A 24,321-nucleotide genomic window follows, 5' to 3' on the forward strand; every position below is an offset into this window, starting at 1 on the left:
TGAATAGAAAGTTCGATCAAGCTTACAAATGTCTATATCATTCTCCTTGTGTTGGCTTGAATGCCATTAATATCTGAAAAATAAACATATATTTGATGTTGCTTCTGTTGTCTGAGCACTAAATTTTTAACATACGACAGATGTTTCATTCAGATTTTATCTTTCTTTTGGACTCAGGGCAATTAGGATTTTCTCCTTTGTAAAAATCCTTTAACAACTGCACTGCTCTGTCTGACATAATTCCTCCGATACACTGAAAACTTTGTCCAAGGGTTGGTAATTCTGCCTGGTGCACAGATATTATTGATCCACATCCACCAAATCTGTCATTCTTACAACCGTATACAACTAAGGAGACCCCAATTTGCCGCAGTGCTCCTGCACACATAATGCATGGTTCAACTGTCACATACAATGCACATTCTCTGAAAACATCTTCAGATTTATCTCCCCTTTCATCACACCAATTCAGAACTTTATCAATGGCTACAATCTCTGCATGTCTACATGCATTCTTGGTCTCGTTAACTTCATTTTTTCCAGTTGCTATGATCTGGTCTTTATAAACAAAAGCACAACCAACAGGAACTTCTCCAAGATTTAAAGCCTCTTCAGCCAGCAAAAAGGTTTCCTCCATCCAGTGTTGGTGAACTGTCTCCATGTTTCTATACTGTACTAAATGGCTCCAAAGTTAGAGACTGACTAATTACTTCTGTGAGATGTTAAAACTGAGGAGCACACTGAAAAAAACTGCAGCATGTTACTAGAGGTTCCAATTCCTAAGCCCACAGCCCTTAATTGGATATCCAATGTAAACAACACAGAGCACAGACATTCTCAGTTAAATCTAATAAAATTAATGCAAATGTTTGTCATCAACATTTTATATTCCTAATTTTAGTGGAGGCTTTTTGCACAGCCAGTGTTGACCTTACTGGGAAAGACTCTTCTCACTGCTGCTGTGTAACACATCTGGAAAGACTATTCGAACGGCTGTGTTCATAATTTATGTCAAGTTATTTGTATGGTGACCACATATGTGATATGTGAAATATACTTATATTTTGCACCTTATCACCTTTAATTCCTCATCTGCCAGACATTGTTGTTAAAATTTACACAATGCTATACTCCTTCACCTCCAGTAGAAAGAAATTTTTGAACAAATATCAAGTGATTTTGTGCGTGAAGAACTCCAGTATTGTTACCCAATCAACTTTTTCCATATTTCACTCAAGACCAAGAATTTTTAATCACCCAGGACAATTTTTTAAAAATATATATACAGATGGCAAGCTAAAATGTATTAAGAATTTGAAAGTAGCACATGTCTTAGGTAATGTTGGACCAACAAACTGTTTCCCCTTTTTTTCTGACATAATAGGTGGTGCAAAAGAAAAGGTGAAGAACAATTTCCTGATGTAAGGTAACGATTTTTTTACAGTTTATGTTCTGCAGTCATACACTTAAAATGTACATTTCTTAGGTAATGTTGGACCAACGAATTGTTCTCCCCCTCTTTTTTTTGTGCCTGACATGACAGATGGTGGAAAAGAAATGCTCAAGAACAATTTGCTAGTCTAAGGAAATGTCTACTTTTTACAGTTTATGTTCTGCAGTCATATACTTAAAATGTACATTTCCACAGTACATCTGAGTAAAAAATCATTCTTCTATAATTAAAAAAATCAAAGCATACACAAATAATAATAACAATTAAATTTTAAAAAAAGTAGGATTCATACTGGATCATTTGCATGACAGGCCGACATAGTTCCACTAAACTAGTGATTCATAGGATTAAAAAATATTTATTTGCATAAGTTCTACTGAAGCAATATTCTGGATTGTTAAGGTAAAATTGAATCTTCAAAATATTCTTCTCTTGGAAAATTCATTAATTTACAGGTTAGGCTCTAAATGTTTGTACACTATTGCATAATTATAATAATCCAAACTGTGAGACAGGTACTGTCTGCAGCGTGAATATTGTTAGAGAATGGCAACCACTGGAATTAACTTCGTAAAATTTAGCATATGGCTGCCACACAAAACAGACACTATAGAACAATTTCCTTTCTTTAGTGTGTTTTGTAGTCTATTCAGTCAGCTGCCAAACCTGTAATGGTATTGATGGGTATTTGTCATGTATAAATAAATTTACGTATAAATAAATTTACATCATTCTGAATATTTTGGGTTCAAACCTAATGCACTGAATGGTCACTGTATGGATAGTCTTTTCTCTTGTGGGCACCAAGCAGCCATGTGAATAGTCTCTCCAAATTTAAAGTTGTTAGAACCGAGTAATATGGTATTGTGGTCTTAAAGTCAGCTATCAGCGAACAATAGATACTTACATTCAAGATCTATATATATGTCTATTTATGTGTGTGTGATTTGGATTTTTAATGTAGCTTTAGCAATGTTTCAGTCAGACTGGTACAATGTCTGCAGTGTGGCAGTTTATAGTGATGTCTAGCACAGGGGCATCATGCCACAGACATGAAGCATCATTTCTCACCAAGCCACATTGTCCTGACACCAGGCTGACCTGTCCAAACACTAACCTCTTAAAGCTGAGCACCTAGCAAGGCAGCTGTTAGTACCATCTTTTAAAATCTTTGGTATGACTCAGCTGTGGCTTGAACCCGTAATCTTCTGCATCTGAGGTGGATGCTCTAACCACTAGGCAACTGGAGCGGTGTTGTCTATTTGTTGTTATTTGCTCCTTATTAAAATGCATTTAATGTTCAGTTTAAATCAGATGATTGACAAACAGATGCCATGTAGATTCCAGGTAATGCAGTGCTACCTCTTGCTTCTTGAAAAATATGGCAATCATGTGATCTAACTCTTGCATAATATTGTTGGATATTAACAGACAACAAAATGGTTAACTGATCTGTTACAGTGATATCGATTTTAAGAAGATAGATATTCTATTCGAAAACTTGTGGTATGGCCATGTTTGGAAACAGTAATATTCATGGCTGCACTTTTAAAATAGTGTACTAAACAGTAATCATGAAATTTTTCCAAAATCAACTGGTGATGCAGAACTAGTAACTTATGGTCATCCAGTGTATATAAGAAAAGCTCATGATAGGTGACACAATGCAAACAAATACTGAAAACTTCGAAAAATGCTATACCATAGAACCCACCATACTGTACAAAGCAAGGATAATCAGCGGCCATGCAAATACTATTTGAAATATACTTTCACTTTTGCTACCTTCCTAACTGGGAATATTGAGATAGAAGCTTAAAATACAATACAGTGTATATTTTGTGCGTGCAAGTTAGGGTTTGAAACTTGTAAAACCAACAATTGCCTACATGCACACCATTCATAACCTGTGCACTTAAACAAAGCAGTTAATACATTAATGATATTTGTGGGCTATCAGACATTTCAACCCCAAGACATTTCAATACCAAAGACAATTTGGCCCAGACATTTTGATCCCAAGGACAATTCAACCCCAAGACAACTTGACCCAGCTTAATTTATTATGTTTATATGTGGTCATATAATAATGCAACAGTCAGAGACCTTTTTGGTTCTATAAACAAGATCAGTCAAATACAACAAAGACCACTGGGTCAGGCGTTCAAATTTTACACACAAAAGAAGCATGCGTCACTGCATGCATATTGTGAGGATTTAAACTGAGCTAAATATTAACAATGTTAAAGGTTAAAGAAGAAATAAAGTTCACTTATGATGTATAATTAGAAGAAGAAAAATACATTCCAGTTCTAGTACCTGTAATGTTATTTGTTATTGACGAATAACTTCAGAAGGCATTCTACACTATTTATTAAATACAAGACATCAACACAGCTAGGAAGGGTAGGAAAGACTGCCTTGAGAGTATGTTTCCCATGGAACATTACCCTAGTGAATGTATAACATAAATCAGTGTGGAATATCTGATTACTTTTACTGTCAAGTGATATTTCAAAGCTAATTAGATTAAGGCTTACACTACATCTCCCCTCCTGAGAAGTTTACATTAAAATGAAACGTGATCTGATTACCGCATTTCTAAACATGCTACATCATCTTCATTTTTACAAGTTCAGTCTCTCAGATTGTTTTGACAATCTTCCTGAACCTGTGAAATATCCATTTTGACTGGGTGGCACTGCTTTGTGTTCATCTGAGTCAGTCAAAGTATCAGGGTTTGAAACAGTTGCTCTGAGAGGCTCCAATAATAAAGTAGGCACGGGAATTAAATTTCTCCTATTATGCTGTATATCTCCCTCGTCAGTTACTACCATGTATGAATGAGGTGTAGATGCCTCATATTTAATAATTCCTGAAGAAAATGATCTTTAATCCATACTTTATTCCCTACCTGAAATTTTTTCACATTTCGGGTGTGACGTCGACGATCATAATATTTTTTCTCTTCAGTTTGCTTTTGGTAGTTTTCTGATTTCTTCAGTTCTAAGTTGTTAAAGGTACTCTGGATAGAGCATCAGCAGTTAATAGACTTTTGCCAGCACATGAACTATACAAAAGTTATCTCATCAAACACATTTTAAAGCACTGATTTCTAGGGGGTAAATCTCCCAAGATTTTTGTACTCATTGGTGGTACTAATGGCTTATGGTCAGTTTCAAGTTTGAACTGTGACCCAATTAAATAGCTACTGAAGTGTTCACAAACGCAAGTGATTGCATGGGCCTCTTTTTCTATTTGAGCATAGCATTGTTCAGTTTCTGACATACCTCACGATGCGAATGCCACAGTCTCAGAGTGCTATTGTGCTTCTGCCATAGCACAGCATCTAGTTCAAAAGATGCATCTGCAGATACAACTATTTCTCTATATGGATCATAATGTGCTAAAGCTGGTGAAGATATCTTTTCTTGCTTGATGTCTCTAAAAGCTTGTTCCTGATCTGGACCCCAAGTCCACGAGTTTTTACCTTTCAAAAGCTCACATATTTTTCTGCCAAATTTGGACTAAATTTGCCATGCTGATTTGCATAGAGAAATCGTCGTATCTCTGTTTTGCATTTTGGAGTTTCCTTTTCAATTATAGCTTTGACTTTTACCAGATCAGGTTGGCAACCATTTTCGTCAACAACATGCCCAAGAAACCAAATGGATAGTCTAAAAAATTCACAATCTTCAGCATTCAAAGTGACACTGGCTTTTTGAATTGATTTCGTGACCGTTTCTAGTCCTTCATCATGCTGTTTCTGCATTTCCCCAAAAAAACAAGAACATCCTCCATGTGAAAGAGTGCTCCCCCATGTCGCTCCAGAGTTTCTGATATCCTTTTCTGAACAAACTCAGGCACAGAACTGATTCCAAATGGAAGGCGATTAAAATAAAACATACCAAAAGGAGTAATGAAAGTTGTAAGTGGGCATGAATCTTCTGACAGGTTTATCTGCCAAAAGCCTGAGTTTGCATCAAGATTAGTGAAAAACTTTGTACCTGCTAGTTTTGCAAGGGATTCTTCAATTGATGGTAGTGGTTGGTTCTCTCTTTTAACCGATTCATTCAGTTTAGTTAGAGCCATGCAAATTCTTATCGTACTGTTTGCTTCAGAACCACCATTGCTGCACACCACTCAGTGGGCTCATCTACTTTTGAAATAACACCCATTTTTTACATTCTATCCAACTCCTCTTGAACTTTATTCAATAAAAGGATAGGAACCTTTCTTGGGGTAGATAAGGCATAAGGTTTGGCATTTTTGTCCAGAGTTAAGTTTTGTGAGTTTTTATTTGAGGAATTTACTGAGGATATATTTACCTGTTCAAAAATCTTGCGAGCCTGAATTGTGGGCTTGCCCAAGAGTGCCTGATTCAGTTCCTTTACAACAAATATGTCTTATACACTGAACGCACTGTTCGGTTCCAGTCCACATGTAAATTTTCCCAGCAATTTCAGAGTTTCCAGGCCCATACAGTTTTTGATCAGACTTTGATAGTTTTTAGTCTTCGATTTTTCATAAATCCTTCTCAGGAATTACAGTCACATCAGATCAGCTCCAGTATCAATCTTGAATAAAACTGAAGCGTTGTTCAATCTCACACGCGTTATCCATGGCTGACCCTTTGTGCTAATAGTCCATATAAATCCAGGTTCTGCTCTCACTTCTATTGTGCGAACTGCTGATTTTGACATACATCATTCTGCAGTGTCCCCTTTTCTTACACTTGTAGCATTCTGCTTCTCTTGCTGGACATTGGTCTCGAGAATGATTAATTTTCTTTAAACATCTCATGCATCCTTTGCTGCTGACACTACCCATATTTCAGTGAAGACAATTTTACTGCATCCATTTCAGTCATTTGTTCTCCACTTGCTAGTAAAGTTGGTTGTTGCTTTCTCACAGCCTCACTGTGTCGAGCTTGACTAACGACAGACTCTAGAGTTAGATTTGCATCTAACTGCAATTTTTCTAACAGTTTTGAATTGGCAGTCCAACTACAAGTCGATCTCTGATCAGCCTCACTTCTCGTGGAATAAATCAAGGTATTTACTTGAATTTCTTCCTCTTTTTCACTAAGTCCAGACGCTTGACGAACGCATTCAAAGCGCTGAAACCATTTTCCCCAAGTTTCAGGTCTCGAAAAGTCAAATTTGTCTGGATTTGTACATTGAAATGAAGCCATTTTTAACTCTGATAATTTCAATCCTGTGTTTTTACTGCTGCCACCATGAAATGGTATTTGTTATTGAAGAATAATTGCAGAAGGCATTTTACACTTAGTCTATTTATTAAAGACAAGACATCAATACAGCTAGGAAGGGGAGTAAAGACTGCCTTGAGAGTATTTTTCCCATGGAACATAAACCCTAGTGAATGTATAACACAAACCAGCTGTTGGTGTGTATCAGTTCTAATTCAGTGTGGAATATCTGATTACTTGTACTGTCAAGTGATATTACAAAGATAATTAGATTAAGGCTTACACAACAGTACCATAGGGATTATAACTCTTTTTAACAAACTGTTGAAAAGATAATACAAGCTATGGTATACAAGGTGTGAGAAACAGCAAGGTATTTAATGGCTTGTGTCATTCAAACCTTGTCAAGGTTGAAAGTGATTGAAAAATATGCATTGATCCAAGGAAAGAAATGCCAACTGTGAAAGGAAAACTTTTTAATATGTAAATTGATAAAGCCAAGTTTTTATATTTTTAGTGGTAATCAATACCTTAAGCATCACAGATAAATGATTTGTGGTCTAAGGTTGACATTGCCCGGGGTGGGAGTGGGAGACAAGCGCCCCAATCCTCCAAAATGCCCCATACGGCCTGCGTCTCTTACTGCCTCTGTCAACTAAAATCCAGCTCCTGGCCTTCGCGAGTGGCTTAGATTTGAAGCCCGGCAGACCATGTTTTCTACTAACAGGAGAAGGGGTGAAGGCGGCCCACTGGCGCCTTAAAACCAGTTGCTTCGGGTAGATGGGACTCGTAAACCTTGGATGGTAGCTCATCTAGGAGAAAGAAAACTCCGATTCCAAACCTCTGCTGCCTTGTGGCTATACCCACTCATGGGAAAGGCTAAGGGAGTAAACCCCGACAGAAAATCCGGAGATGGAGTCCCTAAGGCGGTATGACATTGACTTCAACGTCATTCCGGCAACTCCTGCGACGCCGTTGGTGCCAAGCTGTATCGGCATTCGTCGTTCCCTTGGGCACACCAGCTGCGTGGAAAGGGGGGATCTGCTGCATGAACAACAGCTGATTCTCCATACCACCCTGCCCAGGCTTCATAGCTCCACTGGAGAGGACACTCCAGCATCATCGTACGGCGTCGGCACAACACGAGAAGTAGCAGTTTACCGGTTCTAAGTCAAAGCTTGATTGGTGTAGAGCTTGGCGCCAGGGGTTACTTCTGACGGTGGGAGAGATCATCAGGTCTCACTGGACAGCTACCGCCCGCCTCAACCTGGGCAGCCCCCAGTTAGTAAGGTGCTGCCCGCCATGGCCTGCCTGCTTCACTGGGTGCGTGGAGCTTAGAGAACCATCTCGACAAGTGGGCCACAAAACTCTGCACCAGGAAAGACTAAAAGAAGAAATAAAAAGACTCCAACTCTTCGTTTTGCAACCTGGAACATCAGGACCATGTGTCCTGGATTGACCACTGACCTACAGCAGATCGACGATGCACGGAAGATTGCTGTCATTGACAGAGAACTCTCCCGACTGAACATCGACATTGCCTGCCTCCAGGAGACCCGACTGGCTGACAGCGGCACCATCAGGGAAGCCAATTACACATTCTTTTGGCAGGGGAAGCCCTTGGATGAACCTTGGCAGCATGGTGTAGGCTTTGCCGTCAAGAACACGCTAATCGCCTTCACTGAACCTCCATCATCAGGTACTGAGAGAATCCTTGCCCTCCGGCTGTCAACATCCTTAGGCCCGGTCAACATCTTCAGTGTGTACGCCCCAACCCTCTACTCCACCTACGAGGAGAAAGACAAGTTTTATGAGGCTCTGGATCAGGCAATATCCAGTATCCTCAACAATGAAAGCCTTTACTTACTAGGAGACTTCAATGCTAGAGTGGGAGCTGACCATGAGGCCTGGTCCACCTGTCTCGGCTTTTACGGAAGGGCAAGATCAACGAGAATGGTCAGCGACTGCTGGAGATGTGCTGCTGCCACAGCCTATGTGTGACCAACACTTTCTTCAAATGCAAGGAGATCCACCAGGTGTCGTGGAGACACCCACGTTCACGCCACTGGCACCAGCTAGACCTCGTCATCACCAGGCGTGCAGAACTGGCCAGTGTCCTCCTTACCCGCAGCTACCACAGTGCCGATTGTGACACGGACCATTCCCTCGTGGCCAGCAAGGTGCGAATATTACCCAAGAAGCTGCACCACGCCAAGAAGAGGGGTCACCCACGTATCAACACCTGCTGTGCAAGCAACCCAGAGAAAACACATCAGTTCATCAGCAAACTGAAGGAAGCCCTCACCAAAGTAACACCTGATGACACCATTGATTCCAAGTGGTCCCATATCCGTGACTCTGTGTACAATTCAGCCATCACAGCTTACGGGAAGAGGGAGCGAAAGAATGTCGACTGGTATGAGGCAAACTGGGAGGAGATGGAGCCCGTGACTGAGGCAAAGAGGAAAGCCCTCCTGGCATACAAGGCTGCACCTAGCCCCAGAACACTACAAGCCCTCAGGATTGCAAGGAATAATGCCCAGAAGACTGCCCGCCGCTGTGCCAACACCTACTGGCTGAACCTTTGCAACAGTATACAGACAGCTGCTGACACCGGGAATACAAGAGGAATGTATGAGGGTATCAAAAAGGCGACAGGCCCCCCCAGCTACAAGACCGCCCCCCTCAAGTCCAAGACGGGCGAAGTCATCACAGACCAGGGGAAACAACTGCAGTGATGGGTTGAGCACTATCTCGAACTATATGCAACCCAAAACAATGTCACTGGAACTGCCCTGGACGCCATTCCAGACCTGCCTGTCATGGAGGAGCTAGACGCACAGCCCACCCTGGAAGAGCTCGGAAAAGGCATTGATTGCCTTGCCTGTGGGAAGGCTCCTGGAAGCGACGACATTCCACCTGAAGTCCTCAAGAGCGGAAAACCAGCACTGCTCCAGCCCCTACACACACTCCTCTGCCTTTGCTGGGAACAGGGATACATCCCACAGGACATGCGTGACGCCAACATTATCACTTTGTACAAAAACAAAGGAGACGGTAGCGACTGCAACAACTATCGGGGCATCTCCCTCCTCAGCATCGTCGGAAAGGCCTTCGCCCGTGTTGCCTTGGCGCGCTTGCAGATCCTAGCCTCCCGCGTCTACCCAGAGTCCCAGTGTGGATTTCGAGCTGGCAGGTCAACTGTAGACATGATCTTCTCACTACGTCAGCTGCAGGAGAAGTGTTGCGAGCAGCGGATGCCCCTCTACATTGCCTTCATAGACCTGACGAAGGCGTATGACATGGTTAGTCGGAGTGGACTCTTCAGACTCCTGCAGAAGATCGGCTGCCCCCCCACGTCTGCTTGCTGTCATCATGTCGTTCCACGAGAACATGCACAGCACAGTGTGCTTCAATGGCGCAACATCTGAAGCATTCCCTGTCATCAGCGGAGTCAAACAAGGCTGTGTCCTTGCACCGACGCTCTTTGCCATCTTCTTCTCCATGCTTCTCCAGTACGCATTCAAGGACTGCAGCGAGGGAGTGTACATCCATACCAGGGCTGACGGCAAGCTGTTCAACATCGCCTGTCTCCGTGCTAAGACTAAAGTCACAGAGGTACTCATCCGTGAATTGCTCTTTGCCGACGATGCAGCCTTGACATTACACACGGAAGATGGACTTCAGGAGCTGGTATGCTGCCTCTCCCGTGCATGTAAGGAATTTGGACTGACCATCAGTTTGAAGAAAACAAATGTCATGGCACAGGACACAGACTCCCCTCCCTCTGTCTCCATCGATGGGTACAATTTGGAAGTTGTCGAGAACTTCACATACCTCGGGTCTAACATCTCCAGCTCACTCTCCATTGATTCTGAGGTGGGCGGCAGGATTGCCAAGGCAGCAGCAGTGATGGCCAGACTTAACCAGAGGGTCTGGAACAACCCCAACCTCACAGAGAAGACCAAACTGCATGTCTACCAAGCGTGCATGCTCAGCTCACTTCTCTACAGCAGCGAAACATGGACCACCTATGCAAGACACGAGAGTAAACTCAACAGCTTCCACCTGAGATGTCTGCGGCGCATTCTGCACATCCAGTGGCAGGACAAAGTACCCAACACAGAGGTTCTAGAACGCGCCAACATGAACAGCATGTTCTCCATACTCAGCGAGAGGCGCCTTCGCTGGCTCGGCCATGTCAAGAGAATGGACCCAGGTCGCATTCCCAAGGACCTGTTATATGGGGAGTTAGCAGAAGGTGCACGACCAACTGGACGACCACATCTGCGCTACAAAGATGTTTGCAAGAAGGATATGAAGACAGCAAACATCAATGTCAACGACTGGGAGAGCTGTGCAAACAACCGTTCCAGCTGGCATCTAGCTGTCAGGCAGGGAGTTCAAAACGCAGAGGAAAAGAGAAGAATAAAGCAAGCTGAAAAGAGAGCTAAAAAGAAGGATAAGCAAAAGCGTACTTTGGAGCTATGCCATCATCTCCCGTAGACGGACGGATGCCAAGAAGCATCACAGATAAATGATTTACAAAATTTATATACTTAATATACATGTGCAGATTGAATTTTCAATGAAGTTTTACAAAATGATTTTTTTTATTGCTGTAACTTAACATTTATATCATTTTCATAAAGATTGTGACTGTTGCATAAATACACTATAAAAATAATGCAAAAATCTCTCTTGGGTTCCAAGTTAGCGAATTCAATAGCATGATGCAAAGCTGATTCAATAAATTATTTAGATGCTGGCTCAGCGACTGACAATTCCATTAATTTTTCCAGGATGCTGGTTAGATGATTTTTAAAAAATAAATATGTGACAAGAAAAAAAAACATTTTGCGAAGGTCATGAACTGTGAAGTCTAGATTTGCCAAATCATAAAGCCTTTTATGGAAAATGGAAGATGCAATCATACAAATTTGGATGTTTTTGTAAATTGTCCGAAGAGGTCTTGTAATATTTCTTAACTCCAAAGCAAAGGGCTGAGTCCAGTATACCCTTATAAGGGAGTGAACTTTCATTCCTTGCTGCCTGAGCTCACAATATAAGAAAAACCACCTAAATCTTTGGTAATAGTTTAATTCAAGACTTCACAGTGTTCAACTTCCTTTGACTACATTACATTTTACAGATTTTCATTTAAAGAGGAACATTTTGAATATTTTAAGACATCAGATTTATTTTAGAAAACAATTTAATTCTATGTCAAATCATTTGAAACATTTTTGTATTCTGTTTATTATATACTACTAAAAATATATTAAATATATATATTGTGTTTTGCAAAGTTAAATATTATAAAGAATTTATATACAACTGTAATCATAGTATTGATTTATTGCAAAGACTTTGCTACTAACTTCATGCTCAGTAATAATTAATTTAGAAATATAATACTTTTGAAGCAACAAAACATGATATATTGGTATTTAAAGTCAAATATTTAATACTTTGCATGTACTGCAAACAATTTTGGTGTCAGTCTTATATACTGAAATCAGTAAGAATTTTTTACTAATCGTTAACTTATTCTATATTTAGTTATTTACATTACTTTAAAAAAATACATAAATTATAGAACTGTATGAAGTTGGTAAACTTGAAGGAATATAAACATTTTATATATATGTTTTTATATCTATAATGTATGTATATTTAAACCACATATATGCTACTCACTAAGTTCAACTCAGAAATAAATAAATATTTAAGAATGGAAGACTGATACAATAAAAAAGATAACGAATCATTACATGTACCTGCATCACAGATGCGATGCTGCCATTTCCCCACATCTATTACAAGACAAAGCAAGCTGGCGAGGCCTGTCACAATTAACACAGTTCAGTTTGTATTATACCAAAATATATCCGATCGAAATGTCACAATATAGACCATATTTACTAGAAATTAATCCAAAATCTACACCAAACAGCTTTATTAAAGTTTACGATAAAAACTGGCATGTAATGACATTTTTTTGCTTTAATACAAATTTACTGTTTGTGGTACGCTTAATTTTCAAACCTTTTCCTTTTCATTCAAATCAGCATGCATTGTTTAACTTAACAAAAGTGACTTTAATTATAATTAACTGCTGACATCTTTTTTCGGCAATTTAGCAGTTTCTTTTCTTTAACTGCAGACATCAACGAATAACCGTGTGATTAGTGGGAAATAACATCTGCAATGGGGGCCCAGAGTGGTCGAGTGGTCTAAAGCACTCTCCGTTACGGATCACTGCCATCTCACCTCTGTCTGTGTGGGTTCGAATATAGGATTCGGCCAATGTAGGTATGTGAGAAAGCTTGCCATTAGCTTCTTGTGGGTCGGTTGTTCTTCCCGGGTTCTTCCTCCACCATTAATACTGGCCGCCATGCATAGCCTATCGTGCGCTAAAAAATGGCGTTAAACCCAACAACAACAACAACATCTGCAATGTGCTAATCATCGTTTTAGAAATGCATGAATTGGGGTCAAACTGTCCCATGGCTGGGGTTGAAATGCCTTGGGAACTTTCTTGGGGTAGAAATGTCTCACTCCCATATTTGTGCATTCTTCTTATATGACATATGGTACATATAAGTATTTGGCACATGGTCATTCCATACCCAAGTCGTTTCATACCCAGTGGAAATTGGTCGTTTCATACTCGAGGTGCTAGTCATTTCGTACCCGAGGTGCTAGTCGTTTTGTACCTGAGGTGCTGGTCGTTTCGTACCCAAGGTGGTAGCATTTTGTACCCATTAATTTACAAAGTCAAATATACAGTATCGTCATATTTACTGCTCCCTCTCTAGGCCTAAATTTTTCCTACCTTAAAAACTGCATGAGCAAAGCATATTCAGGCAAAAAATTAACCAAACACAAATAATTACAGTAACTGTATTGTTTTCACTGTATATAAGCATCAATGTACTATAAGAATTAACAAAAATTCACATTGCCATAAAAAGAAAAAGAAAACATTGGCCAGGTTTAATTAACATAGTAAGTCCATTCTTTTTTCTTAAAGCATGCAAAAATCTGCAGAACATTTTGGCTGCACACATTGGTGCAAATTTTTATCATATCAAAGAAACTAGAAATTCTGCGATATTTTTTTAAATTGGGCTGAATGCAGATAAAACAGTGTTGCTTGATTAAGTTTCTCTTCTCCAAGGAACAATACTGGTGTTTTTAATTTTTATCACATGATTTTAAAGGTGTTTAACATGGTATACTATACGGACTGCCAAGCCATTTTTGGGTACACTGCCCATCGCATTAGCATACTTGTGCAAAGTTTTGGAAACTTTCACCGATCACAAGAAAATAACAAGTTAGTGGCATAACTGAAATTCTCTCTGTTTTCAACTCGGTATAAATATTAATATTTTTTCATGGTAAGTTAAAATTTGTTTTCACTGTTTGGCATGTTTTATTTTGTTATCCACCCAAATATAATGCACATAAATAATTGTGCACAGAGAGAGAGAGAGAGGATAATTTAACTTGGCAATGCATTTTACAAATATTTACTTCTGTGTCTTAAAACTGACTTAATTATTTAAATAATGGAAGATATGTATGCTTGCTTTAATTCTGCCAGTATTGAAACGTTTGTAATACAGCACCCCAGTTAATATGGCATATATTTTTCAGGAGTGGAACATATGTCAATTGTAACCGACAAAGAAGAGTAAGAGCAGGGACAATTAGTAACAATGTATGCATCCCATGAGAATTATTGAATGTATTTTCTAATTGATTCTCTTTGGCTTAATGATAAATTTTAATTCATTTTATATAAATCCAAGTTTGCCTTCTGATCATTATACTAAATTATAAGTGCCTGAGTAAAACAGATTTAAATTTTCGAAGATAAAGTACCCCAGTAAACAACTGAGGTAAATTGAGTATTAATGTCAAATAATTCTTGACACAGAATTTGTTAAGATTTTTCCGAATCAAAAGACTGCTGAAAAACAGAGACAACGTGTAATTATTTCAAAGTAAAACAAAAACAAATAAATAATCAAACATGTATGAAATTGAATTAAGCTTGAAAGCTTTAACTTACTAAATATCCATGGATTTTAACATTTGATAACTTAACATTTCAATTATGCTTCCCTTTAAAGTATGCAAGGTCATGTAGTATACATATAATATTATCCCTTAATTATGTTCCTATTATTAATCGTGTTATTATTATTATTATTATTATTCATTTATATATAGCCGTTGCACCACTTATATGTAGATTCTTTTTAGCATTGATCGTTCGTGCAATTACCTTTGTAATTTTGTATGTCTCTATCTATCTATCTATCAAAAAGGGGGAAAAGCAACATAGAAATAGTTTATTCTGATGAAATAAAAACTAAAACCTTGGGTACGAAACGACTCATTTGGGTAAGAAACAACTTGGGTATGGAATGACAAGTTACCTAAGTATTTGTGCCTAAAACATACAATTTTCTCTAATATTTAATAAACATATAATTAGTATAACTATCTAATATGAGTTTGGAAGCATGGTAAGCATTAACGTACGCTGAATTTATCTTTTAAAATGAGATTGTCCCAGTAATTGTATTAACGTAGCTTTCGTGAAATTTATATCCAAAGGGAAATCACTCAATACGAACAAAATAAAAAAAGTAAGTGTCATAATACATTTCATACCCTTAAATTAGTTCCTAAATGGTATTCAGCTATAAATAAAAATGAATAAAATGTTCAACGGTTTCATTATTTTCATATGTATGATAGAATATATAACCTAAATCTGCTGCAACAAACCCGATAAAACTCTTTTCAGTAGAAACATCCCTGTAATTTGTTTTTCCATCAAGGTTGAGCACCGTCCACATGCATGACGTCATCAGTCTCGGCCATGGGCACCCACATATTAATGACGTGAACACATCGACGTTAGGAGGGAAGCCCAAATATTTGATCAATTTTGTGAAACACAACAATACTTTTCGTTGACAAAGTTTGCAAATGGTTCAGATGTCACAAAATGAACTCTACGTTTGTGGTTAGTTGATAAATTGACGCCGATATTACTTTTGTCTGCAAGGAATAGTGGAACAGCCCCTTGTGTCGACTCCTTCCAGGAGAGCTGTCTGCTAACCAGTCACAGTTGTTCGGATTTCCCTGCTTACATTTTTCACTGAAATTGATGCTCTTTCGATTTCTTTCATTGATTGTGTCTTTTAAATTTGGCATTTTTTAAAATACCAGTTGAAGCTTGAACTGGTCACTTCATTAGAGATTGCTAAAGTTGTTTCTTTGTCTTGTTGCAAAAAGAGGCATATATTTAATAAAAATGTTACGGGATAGCGCAGGCCGATATATGTTGACAGTTTATTAAATGATTTAATACTCTCTATAATCAGTAAACTCTGCAAAATAAAGGTATAGTCAACACACAGGCCTAAACTCTAAGAGGTCAGTTTGACTCCATGGTTGGGTGGTTCTATAATAGTCCTACATGTAAGACCTGACGCTGACATTTATGTTTTGGGCGTCAGGGTCTTACTGCCTAACTAACGGCTCTGTGTAGTGTGTTTTGATGTCAACTAACATCGTATCGAAAGTCAAATTTTCAGGAATATCACAGACAACTGGCAACTAAAATAATAGCACTTTTCTACAAAGTACGGTAATAATGTTTTAGTCAGACTTTACTTACTTTGATCTCTTTTCTGTAATAAATTCAAATTCTCACAAAAGAAATGGACCTGTTTTCAAGTTTCGTTGGCCTGTATTTCATTTGACTGGAAAGCGATGAATGCCGGAATGCCGAAATCGAGTTAAGTGGAAATATTATTCTTTAACGAAACGAATAAAAATATAATATGCCTATTGGAACTGTAAAGCAACGTTTCGTTTTGTTCAAGAAACATATCTGCCACATGAACCTACTTAAAGATACTTCGGCATACCTCAACTACGATCGCATTGCAACAAATTCAAATGTATGTCAACCGAACATGAAAAGGTGTCCATTTGCTAGTGTTACATTTTCATTCTGCCATGATAAAGACAACATAGTAAGTATATTAATTACACATAAATTAGTGGAAGAATGTCGATATATGCTGCCAGATTTGTGAGATATTCCTGAAACTTGGACTACTCATTCCGATGTCAACGACATTGGAACACACTATAAAAGGCCGTTATTTGGATAGTAAGACATAGCACCTAAACAAAATCAACATGTGCTATGTCTTACATGTAGGACTAGTTCTATAGCAGACAGTCCGATTTTGATCTGGCCTTTCCCAAGTTTAACATGGTCATTTTTGCATATGCATACATGTGACAGAACCAGGATTTCAAATGGTTAAATTTGCACTGTTGTAAATTGGCTTATAAACCAGTAGATTTTTTTTATCAGCATACGTTTTATGTCTACTTGGACCTAAACGAAAATGGTGCCAATCTGACATGCATTATGGCAACTACACCAGCTGATTTAAAAATCAAATTATTCCTGAAAAATAGAATATCACAAATAGTTTGAACACTCAGCAGTTAAAAGGAAGAAAGTCTTATCTTGAATTCTTGGCTATTAGAGTGTCAGCCCTTTTGAGGGACTATTGTTGAGTCTTTTGTATGAGGTAAGGCAACTGGTGTGCTGCTTACCAAAAGGAAAGTCCTATTATCTTTTACTATATTTATGGGTACATCAAGATACATGTCTGTCTTATGTGGCTAGCACAAGGTTATATGAAGCAAAATCCCTGCAGTTATGATAGCAGTAATCAATAAAAGAGCCAGAAAATTTGTTTGAAGATTATACATCTATATGTCACATTGACAGGCTAAGTTACTTCAAGAATACATGTATGTGTGTATGTAACCAATTATTACTTTGAATTTTAATTTTGTTGATCCTTTGTACATTTTCTTTCAGACCCATCCCAGCATTCGTATAAAAGGGACAGAGAACAACTACAATCCAGTACAGTGTTTTGACTCGATATGTCCCAACAAGACCCCTCATATGCACTGTCCATTTTGTGTCAACACTGATTGTTATACAGACCCTGTCATTCTCAAGGCTCACTACAGAGTTAAACATGTAGACAAGGGAATTGAGTTTGCAGGTTTGAATCTCAAAGTTTACAAGTGTCTAACTGTGCATTTAATGTTTTTTAACTTTTATCCCATTTCACTAATATCTAAATATTAGTGGCACAAGTAAAATAAATATTAACATTATATTTTCCAACATTGTTTGTTTTCAGACACCATAATTGTTTTTCAAAAGTAATATTTGAATGCCTTGTAATTTTGGAATGTTGCTTGACTATAATTTTTTCTAGAACTTAACGTTTTCAGGCACATTCTAAGAAGATTTGTCTTGTTTTCAAGTAAAAATGTCATCATGTTGGTAATTTACAAGACAAAGTTTGTTTCATTTGGTCAGCAATAATAATATAATGTGATTGTGAACTTCCATGAACTAAAGTAATTGTAAACCTTTAATTCATTATGTATTTGTGTGTGTGGGTACATGCATGCATGGATGTATGTATGTATGTAGATATCTTTTTATATTAAGACTTAACCAATAAAAGACATTATCAAAGAATGAAAACAATTGATTAAATGCTTTAACATATTTAAATTCAGAATCAAGTAGCTTGTCTGTAGCCTCTTTTAAGTATTCAGGTGACAGCCTTCAAATTTTTTATCACTGTCATTGTCATAATCCAATTCATTTAACTGTTCCTCGTTTCTGATCGGACACTTCCGTTCGGATTGGCACTGATGCTGCACAACTTGAAAGACTTCATAATCAGTAATGTGTCTTTTCTTTTTGCCAGTTGTGTGAATCAGAATACTTTTCATTCCTACTTTGTTTTCACATGGTCAAAGTGCATTAGTGTCTCATTCATGTTAAGTAGCAACATTATTGTTAAACACGTCCTCCTTGTGTCTATCCATCAGAAATTTGTGGATTTTGGGGGCAGTGGGGAGTGTTTATATTTTCTTCTGAGCTGAAAGATGTTTTTCTTTCATATCAAGATAAGTAATATTTTTTCCAAATACTGTCATGGATATAGTATGGTGTTACTTTGCTCTAAAGATAGAGCACAATATTCTTCAGCTATTGACTGACAGAAATTAAACAAAAAAGTGTCAGGCCCCTGCCCCAGAATATGAAATTGTTGGTCTTTAATATAATTGCAGAATACTGTGGTACATATGGTATATTCAGAAATTCTGTAGTATACAGCAGTGCAAACTTTTTTGATGGTACCCAGCTCCATACATGCCAACCATTAAGCTTTTGGTGTAATCATTACGCTTTTTTTCTATTAAATTACGTCTTTTGCATAAACATGTTCGAATTATACGTTTCGGTATATTCCCCACCAAAAAAATCATTTATTTGTTTTCTCATTTTCATTAACATTCAATTAATCCCACAGACTGTATTCTAGAAAAGATGGCTTCTATGTAACTACGACATAAGAGTATGCTTGTCCGTAGACTTACATGCACTTTACTAACAGTATTATGTTCTATTTATAGCAGTTGCCCTATTTCCAAGAAGTAGGCCGTTTCTACTTTCAATCTTTTGACCTTGGTTTCTGTTTATAGCAGCTGTATGGCTTAGGAGAGAACAGACTGGTTTTCTAACTTGTATTGTTTGCTCACAGATTCCTTATGCAAATTGAAAACTGGTAGGTACAGAACCAGTCTGTAGGTGTTTGGCGCTAAAAGTCAAGTTGGATTTATTCTAGTCGCTGCATGTGTTAGAGCAAAAATGTTTTTCAAATAATTTCACAGATGGATTAGAAAAGATGAAAAGTCAATTCAGAAATGAATGCATGAACTACATATTATAGCGTTCCATTCTAGGGCAGCTTCACACCCCTTGCAGGCTGTGTGGAAAGGATTTTAATATTGGTCATGGTGGTAGAACAAAATAACCTTGAATTAGCTAGTTTTACTAACTCCAGTACTAAGGTAACTTCTATCTTTTACAGCAGAACTAAATTGTGGACACAAATTTTATAAATGGAGTGGCATTATGTACCGAGTTCTTAAAAGAACATGGATGTTTCCCGATTCCAAAGTTGCAGAAAATATGCATGTGCAAGAACAAAATCATCTAATATTGTTAGGTGTTTAGCAGAAGATACTTCACTTAAAATTGCAGAAGCCATGAAAATTGGGCTGTTAGCATTGCAACAGACAGGAGTAGTGATTATGATGAAAAAAAGTTGTACCCAGTCTGTGTAAGAAACTTTGACAATGAAAAGGGCAAAGTCAGAGCGCTCTTCTTTCATTACTAGAATTGATAGTAGATTCCACTGGAGAAAACAATTTTTTATTTGCTTGATAATGTTTGGAATAAATATAAGTTGGCAGAACTGTATGGGGTTTTCAGCTGATGCTGCATCAGTGATGACTGGAATTCATAAACGAATTGCATTCAATATTTTGAAAAATGTCTCCATCATTGTTCATATCAGGTTGTCTGTCATATGATGCACCATGCTGCTGGAAAGGCTGCTGATAAATTAGTAGAACTCCTGAAGTATCAAGTTGGCACGCTACCTGACAATGTACTTCATGGGGACAGAATTGATTTTTTCATCTTATTTGCCAGCTAAAAGACCCAATAACTGGAAGATATAAATTTCCTCTTCTTTGTCAGGTTATGAAAGGAATATTGGTTCTTTACCATCATAATGCTGACTGTGACAGATTGTTCAGCATTGTTAACAAAACTAAAACAGAATTTAGATCAAGGCTTTGTAATAACCCAGTACTTAGTGCTCTACTGGTGTGCAAAACATCTATAGTCTCGGCTGGTACAAAGTGTTTTGAAATGCAGTATGTAAGTCTGTTGCTTTTTAAAGCTCAAAGTGTTATATATGAAAACTTGAAGCAGTAATTGATGTTAAAAGTCCAGAGGGATAAATAAATCATTTTGTACATATGCTCATTGAATTTTTATCATGTTATATGTGGATTACTCTTTTTCTGCTTGGATTACTCTTTTTGTCCACTTGGATTACACGTTTTCCTCGCCAGGGGTTGGCATGTATGCAGCTCTACTAGATTTAGCAAAAATATAACCTTTTCTGTTTTATAATTGATCTTTAATTTTTCATGAGTGATACTTTTTCTTTTTGTCACCTTCTACCATTAATTTCCCACCTAATTGATTTCACCTGTTGTTTATTGTGACCAAATTGTTAGGGCTTGATATCCTGAAGTTTGAAAAGAGAACTAAAATTTAATGGTTGATTTCCATGTAGTTACTAAAGTTTAATAGGTGCTTTGAGTACTGATTTATCAGGCTTTGACATCATCATTGAATTGGAGAATGCAGAGGATCTTAACAATAGAATTGATTTTTTTCATTCTCATATGATGATGTTGGCATCTGAGCTTGTAAATGGAATGAAATGTTTCCAGGGACATATTTTCACTTGCAGTTCAGTTTTCTGATGCAGTTTTTTTCTTCTTATCAACCAGAAATAAGTAAGAAATCAAACATACCCAAGCCTTTCCTTTGCCTAAGGGGCCATCCATCTAGTACATATACAAAAATCTGGTAAAGCTTGACCACTCTCCCCACCCCTTACACATGTATACTTTTTTACACCCCCACCACATGTGTACATACGCTTGACCCCCTCCCCCCCCCCCCCCGAATTCTATAGACCTGCCAATATTTAATCCACGTAGAGACAATCAAGGATTAATAATGATAATGTGTTTAATAAAACATAGTCCACTGACGTTGAATGTCTGGCTGCATCAAATAAATAAGCTGCATAACTTTAAAAAGTTTGTCTAGTGTCTGCTAAAATTCAAATGCTGACTGAACCCAGTCGAACAGGTTACGTATTAGACAAATTATTATTGAGGTTTCACACCCCACCCTGTTTTCTATGCGTACGTACATTATCGGTGGACCCCACCCTCCATGTGTCCATACTAAATGGACGGCCTCTAATAGGTAGTGTTTGTGAGCATTTAAACTATACCACATGCATAAGCATTTAGACAAAAGGTGATTAGTTTTGAATTTTTGGCCAGAGATTGAGTTGTGGTCTGAAAAAATGTATGCAGAAGATTCAGTAATGTAGATCCCATAAATACATTGTAAGCATGTAGTATTGAAGTAAAAATTAAGTTTTAAAGGCTTTATAAATGTAAAAGTTGTTTTAGAAATTGACATTGAACTTGAATTATGAAGAAGGATAAAGTTTACCATCAGCAGGAAGTTTTTAATAGTGTCTGGTTCATAAAAGTATTGGAATTTTATTATTGATGTGTATTTGCTTATTATGACTGCATTGAATCCAGAGAAAATTCAGATTTAAATTTTTTTAAATGCAGGTTTGAAGATTCTAAGATGTTGTGACCATTGTGACATAGTGGGTATTATTAAAGGAGAAAAGAAGTTTAAAGGGGCCCACTGGCATTGCTACAAATGCAGAAATGGATTCAACAGGAGAGATGAGGCTATAAAGCATTACAAAACTCACTTCCGCAACCCCCAAACTACTTTCCAGATACAAATTACACAGGTATGAGACATCAGTTTTCTGTCCAAGTTATTCAGGATGATCCTGTGTAGCACAAAGCCAGCTACATTGATTTTGAAGTGCTGGACATTAACTTCTAAATTATATTCATGCAAGTGTGTGGTGAAATTCACTTTCCTAATAATCTTTATAAAATTCGGAAAAAGTACAAAAGTTGACTTGCCCAGCAGCATTTTAATTTGTCCAGGCTGCTAACAAGGGCTTTTTTTTCCTCCAGAAAAAGTAGTATCACTTGTGCATATAAACTGATAATAACATTTTCTAATATATACATGCAGTTTGTAGTAAACCAAAATGGAAATGCTTTGCAGAAGTTTATGGCTATTTCTAAAAGAAGTTCTTGTTTTGGCCATAAAAAGTGTATCAATGATTAGAGGGTTAAGACCTTCAAATCACTTGCCCAGTGTGATGTAAAATTTGCATGTTTGAATCCCTGTTTCAGTTGTCTTTTGCAGTCAGATAAGGAATAATGTCCAGCTCTGTTTTGAAAGAGACTGCATCTCTGGGATATTATTCAGGAATAATTAGTAGAGATGCAACATGTATATAGCCCTCTACCCATTTTAAACCATAGGAACGGGGTTACAGATGAGCTAGCACTAAGATAATGATCAAACTGAAGAAAGGAACATAAGGCTGAGAAAAACACAGGAACATTCCTTTTTATTGCAGACTTTTAATTATCTTTTTTCATATCTTTTATATCACATGTGAGAGCTGTCAGTATATAGATTAAACTCGGAAGTAAAAATATGACACAAACTTTTCTTGACATCAGTATGTCTAATTTGAAGATTTTGGCTTATCTAAGTCATTTAAAGTCTTCAGAAATAATTTAGATTTTTAGATAAATATAAGCAAATATCTCTCATTCACATTAGGTCTGTTATTTCGAATAATTGTGTCAACATTACCATATTTGTATACTGTATGAAGTAGCTCAAATTCAAACACAAGATTGATGTGTTGAATGCATATGTACCATTTGTCTTGTTTATTTAAAACTGTTTTTAGCTCTGCTAACTGTAGACCAAGAGAGCTTATGGGATGGTTTGTTATCCATTGTTCACCTGCCTGTTAGCACAAGTTTATTGTCACAACATCCAACTTGGAGGAATGCCATGAAACTTTACACACATATTTATTCCATTATCTTGGTCCTAAATGAAAAGATGATGCTGGCACATCCAGTATGGCCAATACAAAGACCATCTTGAAAATATTGTTACTGCTGATTCTCCTGAATGGATAGTTATATTAACATGAGGTTGTCTCTGAAAGACTTCTTTTGATGTAAATTGGCTGATCTGATATGGTCACGATGGCAGCCATCTTGAAAATCTTGTTACTGCTGCTCATTCTGAATGTAAGTTTTCACATGATTAATTCTCGTGATGTCTAGTTGGTCATAAATGAAAATGGTTCCAATCTGATGCAAGCCTCGTTTCCTTTTAATGAAAAATGTATAGATCTTGTGGTATGTCATTGACACAGCGTTCATACTATACATATATTATATTTATATCACATTCAGATATACATATTTACACTTTGAATGAAGTTATGATATGCTGCGGGCAATTGTATATTGACTGAGTGAATGAACTGCTCAAATCCCTGTGAGTGTGTCTGCTACAAAATGTAGTTCTATGCCTTTTCTTATTGTTCACAATCACAAATGCAATTGATAAGTTGGTTGTTTTCTTTTTGAGTTTGTATATTTATTCACATTTATTAAATCATTATAAGACACACTCATGATTTAAACATGAAATATGGTTTTTATGAAGAAAGTAGTGCACTACAAACACGGTTAGTTTCTAGTACACTGAAACCTGAACTGGTCCAAAATGAAAATGGTGCCAATCTGATATCAAATATGGCCACTGCAAGAGCTAATTTGAAAATCTTGTTATCACAGAAGAATATTAGAGATATGTTTAACATTCAGCAGAGAAAAGGAAGAAATTACTTTATTTTGAATTCCAGAAAGTCTTTTAATTCAATAGAGTGTCAGTCCCTTCAAGGGACTCTTTCTATGTAATGCAACCAGG

At 37.4% G+C, this 24,321-nt stretch overlaps 2 protein-coding genes across 2 annotated transcripts in view; one reads left to right on the top strand and one right to left on the bottom strand.

Moving 5' to 3' along the window:
* Positions 1–128: 128 nt before the first annotated feature.
* On the bottom strand, positions 129–15,310 carry LOC149776898 (tRNA-specific adenosine-34 deaminase catalytic subunit ADAT2-like). The gene is made up of 2 exons (XM_089941595.1): positions 15,225–15,310; positions 129–740 (listed from the first exon to the last, which is right to left on the bottom strand). Exon 2 carries the CDS (start codon positions 659–661, stop codon positions 146–148), a length of 516 nt encoding a protein of 171 aa, XP_089797721.1. The 5' UTR covers positions 662–740; positions 15,225–15,310; the 3' UTR covers positions 129–145.
* Positions 15,311–15,566: 256 nt separating this feature from the next.
* The window catches only part of LOC149776899 (uncharacterized), a 37,784-nt gene continuing 29,029 nt past the window's right edge, over positions 15,567–24,321 (top strand). Inside the window, exons 1-3 of the mRNA XM_089941597.1 lie at positions 15,567–15,714; positions 17,602–17,794; positions 22,059–22,249. Coding sequence (XP_089797723.1) covers positions 15,697–15,714; positions 17,602–17,794; positions 22,059–22,249 — 402 coding nt within the window. The 5' untranslated portion in view covers positions 15,567–15,696. The remainder of the gene's footprint in view (positions 15,715–17,601; positions 17,795–22,058; positions 22,250–24,321) is intronic.

This window comes from Sinohyriopsis cumingii, chromosome 18 (genome assembly GCF_028554795.1).
Source record: "Sinohyriopsis cumingii isolate HCF-2022 chromosome 18, ASM2855479v2, whole genome shotgun sequence".
In the NCBI taxonomy this organism is placed as follows: Eukaryota; Metazoa; Mollusca; class Bivalvia; order Unionida; family Unionidae; genus Sinohyriopsis; species Sinohyriopsis cumingii.